This window comes from Erigeron canadensis, chromosome 4 (assembly GCF_010389155.1).
Source record: "Erigeron canadensis isolate Cc75 chromosome 4, C_canadensis_v1, whole genome shotgun sequence".
Taxonomy (NCBI): Eukaryota; Viridiplantae; Streptophyta; class Magnoliopsida; order Asterales; family Asteraceae; genus Erigeron; species Erigeron canadensis.
Genome location: NC_057764.1, coordinates 22,140,224 through 22,149,433, shown reverse-complemented (window position 1 = coordinate 22,149,433; position 9,210 = coordinate 22,140,224). Strand labels below are relative to the sequence as shown.

At 31.2% G+C, this 9,210-nt stretch overlaps 1 protein-coding gene across 1 annotated transcript; it reads left to right on the top strand.

Moving 5' to 3' along the window:
- Positions 1 to 1,285: 1,285 nt before the first annotated feature.
- Positions 1,286 to 8,576, top strand: LOC122597160. The gene is made up of 10 exons (XM_043769791.1): positions 1,286 to 1,535; positions 1,847 to 1,971; positions 2,361 to 2,606; positions 2,817 to 3,054; positions 3,156 to 3,359; positions 6,216 to 6,476; positions 7,151 to 7,278; positions 7,370 to 7,615; positions 7,959 to 8,196; positions 8,300 to 8,576. Exons 1-10 carry the CDS (start codon positions 1,286 to 1,288, stop codon positions 8,512 to 8,514), a joined length of 2,151 nt encoding a protein of 716 aa, XP_043625726.1. The 3' UTR covers positions 8,515 to 8,576.
- Positions 8,577 to 9,210: the final 634 nt, after the last annotated feature.

The following is a 9,210-nucleotide window of genomic DNA, read 5'->3' as shown; positions in this document are numbered from 1 at the left end:
TCGCCAGCAGCCTGCAACGTCTGCTTCGTGCTCATAAGTCATCACATAGGCGGATCTTAATATGTTATTGATATTAAATAGTAAAATATGTTAGAGTTGATGTCCTAATCATGAAAATTTGTAACCATTAATTAAAAATCATTGTGATAAACTCTTTTTCATAGATTTGATTTACATTGGTTTTGGATGTTTAGCTTGACAAACTCATTAATGCAGCATCATAAGTTTAACAGATTAAGTAAGAAACAAACTGCAGTGCCGCCTTTTGCGGGTTTTCAGTCTCAATACCTCGACGTTGTATGGAGGAGGTTAAGAAGTAGACAGACCTTATCTCTATCTAAGTAGAGAGGCTGCTTCCATGTTCTACCTATATGGAAAAGCCCTCCAAGCTTTGCATGAGATGAGGATCGAACCCATGACCTTTGTCTCTAAAAGTCAAGGTGTTAACTACGTACTCGTATATCGTAATAGATTAGGTATTGCATTGAATAAAGTTGTTTTAGTTATCTTTGATTTCTACACTATAATAAAGATCTTAAAAGCATTTGACATAGCATGCGCGATCAGGCTAGTACCAATTACTGTAATTTTGTTTAAGTTTTAGATTCTAATAGATTCTTCCGATTTCGAAATCAATAATATCCAAAAATACTTAATTATATCTACATTATAATGGACTCTTTATGAATTTACATTTTTCAATAGTAAAAATCACTTAGTATTTTTCTTGTACAACTTATCTACACAAATCTCTCAATGATGTAAGACCCAAGTTCAAATCTTGTCAAGTGATAAGATTTTATTTCAATTAAATGATGTGCCTTTAGCCAGTTTAATTGGGGGATTTTCTTCATACAAGGTATTGAGGGTGAGGAGCTCTCTAACGTGAATTTGTTCAAGACAACATAAACTAGATTCCATCTTTTGATTACTTGATCCACACATTTCAAAAAAGTATGATTTTTGTATCATAAGAAAAGGAAAAAAAGAAGAGAAAAATTAAGCATGAAATACACAAATTTTTTTATTTAATAATTAATATATCGTAAGGAATTAGAAATCAGAGATGGAATACATTGTGAATTTGTAATGTTTAATACAATTTTTAATTAAATTCCCTCGATCCATACCTCAAGATATTGACTTCCTATTCACCATAGAAAACAAAAATTTTACTTACCGTTGAAAAAGAATTCCTACAAGTCAACATCTGTCACGTGTCAAACGTAACATGCATTTTGGATTCAAAATAGATAATTGTCCTTGTGTTTCTAGTCTAACAATCATGGCTCGTGAACTCAGGCTATTGTATTCGATTCCTTTGATTATTTGTTTGACGCAGGTCAGGGCGTTGGGAATTCCTAGAGAACAACTAGTCCCATGTTATTACATATTTGGAGACTCGTTGGTAGATTGCGGCAACAACAATGATCTTGATACGCTAGCAAAAGCTAATTATCTGCCGTATGGGGTTGATTTCCCGGATGGTGTCAATGGAAGATTCACCAATGGTCGAACCATTGCAGACATTATCGGTCTGTTTCTTTCTGTGATAGCGTTTGATAATTGTAAATTTTGGATGTTTGATTGTTGAAAAATGGACATTTATCTTTAAGGACATCTATTGATCAAATTGTTGGCCATTGTTACATTTTGATATTAGTTCAATTAGAAAATTTATATTCGGAAATGGTTATTGGTTAAGGCTACCGAGAAAAGGTCACCTTTCACACAAACATGACATTAAAGACTTAATTTGTAAAAAAAAATTCAACCTTATGATTTTTCAAGTTATGGTAAACTTGACATATTCTGATACCTATTGGTTAAAAACAAATGGTTACAGGTCAACTTCTTGGTTTTCAAAAGTTCATCGAGCCATATACTACAGCAACTGACGATGATATTGGCATAGGCGTAAACTATGGTAGCGGTAGTGCTGGTATTCGAGAGGAATCTGGAAGTCATCTGGTAATCACAATTTTGTAGCACATTATGTACATTGTTGATTTATTAGTTCCCTTAGAAAGGGCCTCTTTTTCTATATTGCTTAAGGCGCGTATTGTATTCGAAGCAGTCTCTCTACCATTGAATATAAGTATTGACAATCTATATCTTACCTTCATTATGCCCTGCCTTACGGGATTGGACATTGCTGTTGTTGAGGCCCGAATTGTGTAAAAATATCATATATTACCCTTAACATATTTCATATCAATTACAACTTGTCAAAATAGTTAGGTGTTTGAATTTGGAATTGTTTACACATTGCCACGAGACCTGATATACATGCATACAAAAACCCTTGAGACTGTATTGGAATCAATTCTAGGTGTTTTATCGACATTTTTTTTTTGCAGGGTGATCGGGTGAGCTTGGGTAGGCAACTACTTAATCATGAAGCCATAGTTTCACGTCTTTCACTCAAACAAGATAACAAGACATTTACAGAGGAATACCTCAGTAAATGTCTTTACATAGTAAATATTGGAAACAATGATTACATCAATAACTACCTAATGCCGACAAATTACCCTTCGAGTCACCAATACACAGTGGATCAATTTGCAACCGTCCTAATGCGACAGTACACTCAGCAACTTAAGGTACACATTTTCAATGTTCTTATTCAAGTTAGTTTGCCAAAAAAAACAAAAGAAAAAAGCTACCTATTTATTCTAGAAATTTTGTTTAGAATTAGCTGTAGCTTGTTGCCTGTTTACCTTCTATTTCAATGTAAATTGTTATGATTATGAAATATATTTTTGGATCTTTAACAAAAGATACTCATAAATTGTAAATGAATGATGCGACAGACTTTGTACAGATTGGGGGCGAGAAAGATTGCCGTATTCGGTTTAGGTATGATAGGGTGTGCCCCGGCTGAGATAGAAAGGTTTGGCACGAATGGAAAACCTTGCGTGGAATGGATTAATGACGCGGTTATGGTATTTAATCAGCAACTTAAGCCTCTTGTAGATGAGCTCAACAATGGTTACCCTGATGCAAGATTCACATTCATTAACCTTACAAACATTTTAGCCCCAAAAGGAGGTAGACTACTACTATATATAGAAAGTTCCAACTAAATTAGACACATCGAAGCTGAATTTTTGGCAATGTTTATGAGATAATAATAATGTTTGGAATTGCAGGAGTGGCATTGCCAAATAAACCTTGTTGTCCAGTACGAGAAGATGGACAATGCATTCCTGAGTCAATTCCATGCCCGAACCGGGCTTTATCTGTTTACCTCGACAGTTTTCATCCCACGGAAATCGCAAATAGAGTCCTTGCGAAAAGATCATTCAACTCACTATCTCCGGTGGACGCGTCTCCTTATGATATTTCCCAATTAAGTTCATCTTGAAGAAGATTTCACGATATTTGTTTTTTTTTTTTTTTGGATTATTCTGAGTTTTCTTGTATACATGACAATGAAATATTTCTATATCAATTATGTTTAGTTACAATATTCTTAACAATATAACATGCATGTGATGATTGATAATTACCTTTAGGACGGTTAATTTTGTGTAGAAACTTTTACTTTTGTGTTGATCATCATTTAAAAAGCTACGGGTACCAAAATTCTAATTAATAATACACAGAAAAGACTCAAATTTTCTTTTGTTCCCATACAAGTATTTTATAAGACTAAAAACACTTCTCTTTTTTTAAAAAACTTATACTAGTATATATAATGAAACCTTATATGTAGATATGTCTCATATATATATGAGTTAACTAACTTAATAACAAAAATTAACTGAAATAGTTTGTTTTAAGCATGATGTTGTATCGTTGTTAGTCTTACTATGATTCTCATGATTGGTACATCATTCTGATCTTCTAATTGTTTGTACCCAGAATTCTTATTTACAAACACGACATTTTGAAAGTACCTATTTATTTTCTTTTTTCACGTAAGGTACTTACTTTCTAATTAACATGATAAAAACAAAATACTTAAGTTGATTTAATTTCCAAACTTTTTAAGTATGAATTTAATTTGTTAATAGTGATAAAAACAGGTTATGGATTTTAATACCATTTACTAGATTTTAGCTAGGCCCGTGTATTAACACGAGACTTACATTGTTATCAATATTAAATGTTAACTTATTATGGTTTAACATTTAGTTTATTTTTAGTAATAAAAAATGTATCTATGTTTTAAAACTTTGAGTTTTATATTTAAATAGTTTGTTAAATATATGCTTATCGAAATTGTTTACACATGCTTAACAATATTTGAATATTACAACATCATAATATGTCCATCAAATTTGTAAATTATGACATATTTAGTGATATATGAATATTAAAAATCATAATAAGTCATTACCATTTATTTACTTTATAGATACATGATGTATTACATTTTTATTTTACAATATTAGAAATTATATTTTATGTTTAGATAAAACATATCATAAATAATTATTAAACAATATTTAGAAATAAATAATGTCATATGTGCTTAATATAAAGATTATGTTTTTATATGTGTTTGTTTACTAAAAAGTGAGGCCTAAATAACATATTATTTGTTGTACGTGTATTTGTTATAAGTTTTATTATATAATATGGATAAGTATTCTAAATTTATAATCTATCTATATCTTGTGTCTATATAATCGAATTAGTTTTTTAATTTAATTGAATATATCTATACGTATGTTCAGTTAAGATATACCACATCTATAAATTGTAAATTATAATTATAATTACTACATCATTAATTTGCAATTTGATAAAATAGAGAGCTATAATTGATTATAAGCTATTAGATCAGTTTTCTTTTAGTGTATATAATGATAATGATAAAGATAAAAACTATTTTACGAGGAAGGACGAAGACTGATGTCAACGTTTTATTTTAACATAGAAGAGGCCCAATAGTGGTCATGCATAAGCACCAAATATCTGGCCTATGTATAACTATTACTTTATAGGCCCGAGTAAACTTAAGGCCCATTAGCGTCTAAGCAATTCTTTAAAATCCATAAATAAATTTAACCATGTTATCTTTAAACATTTTTAACTATTATTTGGATAGGTCTTAATCTTTGTAAATTTTAAATATTCTGATTTTCCTTATTATATAATATTTTTATTATTTATATTTTAATTTACATAATCTTTTCTCATTTTTAAATATTCTAACAATGATAATAAATACGAGTATATTTTATATATTATCGCGTACACAATATAGAAACGGCTTTCAACGAAGCTAGCTGCGGCCATCATCACCTCGTGTCACATGTACTTTAATAATATTTGCGACGTTTATTTACATTACAGTTTAACTTTTTATGAAAAAATATTCCACCACTTTATGTTGCGCCAGTGCAATATTTGTTTGCTAAATAAATCTGAAATGATACATAACCGCGCAATGCAGCGGTGGTGGTGGGGCAGGCGGTATAGTGATGTCTGGTGATGGTATTATTGGTGGTGGTGGCGGTGTCAAGTGATATAGGTTGATGTAATTGTGAGAGTAGAAATTTTTAAAAGATAAGAGCTTAAAGTATTAATTATTAGAATAAAGGTTTAGAATGTAATTTAATTCGTTAAGGTTTAATTTGGTATTTATAAAACTTTTTTATAGTGGGTGTTTATTAGAGGTAATTTAGTAATTCCGTATATAACTATTGTATAATTATTTCTAAAAAGGAGAGGGGTGTGATAATTAATGATATTTTTTATAAAGGAGTATGGATAAACTTTGAATTCATGTATTATAAATAAAACTTTTTTATGAAAGACGTTAGATGTTGACGTACGTGGCAAAGCTTTAAACTATTTATAGGCCGAAAAAAATATATATTATTAAAAGGAATGGAAGTATGAAGATTGTTACAAACACGTAGACTCGAACAGAATTGTTGTTTTCTATTCACTTTTTATGGGCAAAAACAACTAAAGAAATAACAAACAGGATATGATGGATCCTCGATTTTGCATAGTTGACTAACTAACGAGAAACCTCGTCGATCATAATGAAGAGAAAATAAAAAATAAAAGAAATCTAACTTGCATAAAATTAACTAGTAGTTTCCAAAAGCATGGGCACTAAATCGTTACACAACTTGTAATATATATAAAATTTAAAATTGTAGTCCGTTCGTTCTCTCGTTCTTTAAGTAGCATGCATTTGCATTCAAAATCCATATCCCTCCTATCGAAAATAAAAGAATTAAATTAACATATGGCTTCTTATAACTTCACCATGGTCTTTCGTATCCTCGTGATAGTTGCAACATTGATCCAGTTTCAAACATTGGTCGTCGTTGCCGGTGAACCACAAGTCCCGTGCTACTTCATATTTGGAGACTCGTTGGTAGACAGTGGAAATAACAACGGACTCACAACCGCGGCTAAAGCAAATTATCCACCTTACGGGATTGACTTTCCTCAAGGCACAACCGGAAGATTTACCAATGGCCGAACCAAGGCAGACGTCATTGGTCTATCTTTCTCCCACTCTCTCTCGCTTTTGGTTAAACAGTTTATTTAAATTTTATCTACGTCGAAAAATAGTGAATTAGCTACACATTTTGTTAAGCTATATATATATACTGAATATGTTAACTTAAAAACACTAACGATATAATTAAATAGTGACCATGGACGGATTTAGCATGGACAGTGTGAGCAGTTTTCACTACAAGAAATTAGTCAATTCTACACACTTTATTTTACACAATTTCAAAAAGTGCGTAAAATTTTATTGAATCGTTCGCACTTAAAAATGTGTACAGATAATCTACATTAAAAAGTGAAAAAAAGCTACAAGCTTCATATTAAAAGTGTGGAGAAAAGATGTTCACACTAATAAGTGTGTACGAAATTTATACTTTATGCACTTATAAGTGTGAAGATCATTTCTTCGCAAGTGATTTCTACATACTTTTAAAGAATGCGTAGAAAAAGTGCGTACAAACAATAAATTTTTTGTAGTGTGTCCCTGTACGAATTTTGGTACAATGTAAAAAAAAATTTCATTTTCAGGGTATATTTTGTAACTTTGCCTCAGGGAATAAATAAAGATCATAAAAGTAACATTTTAAGATTTGCCCACTCGAAATAAATTTTCTGGCTAGCTCCATGGTGAGACTAAGATTATTTTGCTTAATTACAGGACAACTTCTAGGTTTTGTGGATAACTTCATTCCACCTTATGCTACTGCAACTAACCCAGAGATCAGCAAGGGGGTAAACTATGGTAGCGGTGGTGCTGGTATTCGCGATGACACTGGAAGAAATCTGGTAAATTAATCAACGTTCACAACGAACTAATACTATATATGCTTCAATTCGTGAATTTATTTTTGTGTAACTAATTAATTTACATTTGCAGGGTGATCGGATCAGCTTGAATAGGCAACTACTTAACCACGCATCAATAATTTCACGACTTTCCCTTTTGCAACGAAACAAGACATTTACTAATGAATACCTTAAAAAGTGCATTTACGTGTTAGAAATGGGAAGCAACGATTACATCAACAACTATTTGATGCCCAACAATTACGTGACAAGCCGTATCTATACTCCGGATCAATATGCAGCAGTCCTCGTCCGACAATACTCTAAACAACTAATGGTAATTAATTAAGCACTCTCATAATTATAGTTTGTACAAATTTTGTTCAGTGGCAGATCAAGGAATTGAATTCTAAAGAACGGAGGTGAAAACATGTTTTTTTTTTTTTTTGCATAATAAAAGTTTTAGATGAGATATTTTTATTTTATTTTTGGCTTCAAATTTGTTGAGGGCTTAGTGTAGTGTAGGTTGGGGATTAGCTAGGATTAAAGTTTAAAAGTTATAAAAAAAAAAAAAAATTCAATTTCTGTTTGAGACTATATATCCCGAAAAACCTCATCATATGATCTGGAAGAGGCAATCATATTAAACAGCTGAACCATAATAATCTTTTACATGACAGAATTTGTATAATTTGGGAGCAAGAAAAATTGCAGTGTTTGGGTTGAGTCTAATAGGGTGCACTCCAGCTGAGATCGCAAGGTTTGGCACAGAAGGAAAACCATGCGTTCAGCCGATCAATGATGCAGTTGAACTGTTTAACAACAGGCTTAAGCCGGTTATTGATGAGATTAACACTAACTTCCAAGATGCAAGATTCACTTTCATTAACATGACCGGCATTTCAACACCAGAAGGAGGTATAAAGAAATCATACAACACTTTACAATTTTTGATATAAATAATATTGCTTTATTTTTTAGTTAGAATTATAAATAATACAAAAGTGTTTGGATTTTGTAGGTTTAGTATCGCCAGATCCTCCATGTTGCCAAGTGAGGTCAGATGGACAATGCATTCCAAACTCCATCCCTTGCCCCAACCGCGATGTCACTATTTTCTACGATGGTTTTCATCCCACGGAAATTGTGAACTCTTTCTTTGCAGCACGATCATATGTCGCACAATCTCCCATGGATGCTTCTCCTTATGATATCAGACAATTGGCTCGCCTTTAAAATCGAATGTATGAGAATTCATGACAGAAAAAAGTTACATCTTGATTTTTAATTTGTTGTTTGCGTGCAAGTCAAAAGTATCAATTGTGATAATATACGAAAATCTTTTTATATACAAAACTACTTTCGAATTTCGATTATGATTGAACAACTTCTGTTTCAACAAAGATTACGTACTAATATACTGATAAATTTGATCAGTACAACAACAATAACAACGTCTTACACTTTAAATATCAAATTACCTTGATATCATAACAATTTGACTTGTCTAGTCTTCTACATTCATCTTTGACTATATATAATTTCGTTTATATTTTATAACACTTGATATAAAAGGATACGAATGGATTCCGTTTTAAATATACTTTTCGTTAATATAAACTTATACAAACAAAGAAATTTACACACAAAGTTAAAAAAAAAAAACTTAAAAAGTAAAAATAGATTATTTAATTAAAATAGGACAGAGAGTAATAGTTAAATCAACTACAATAAAGACAATATAATTAAAAAGGTAAAAAAAACTTACAAAAGAGAAACAAGCCTACTGTAATTTATTTTGTTGGTACGGGAAACACTCAGCAATGTTGAAAATTTATTAAAAGTCAAACAGGTGTTCTCACCAATCACAAAGCAATCTCGAGGTCTTCCTTTACAAAATTTCTTTGGAACCGCTACGAGACTTCAAAAAGT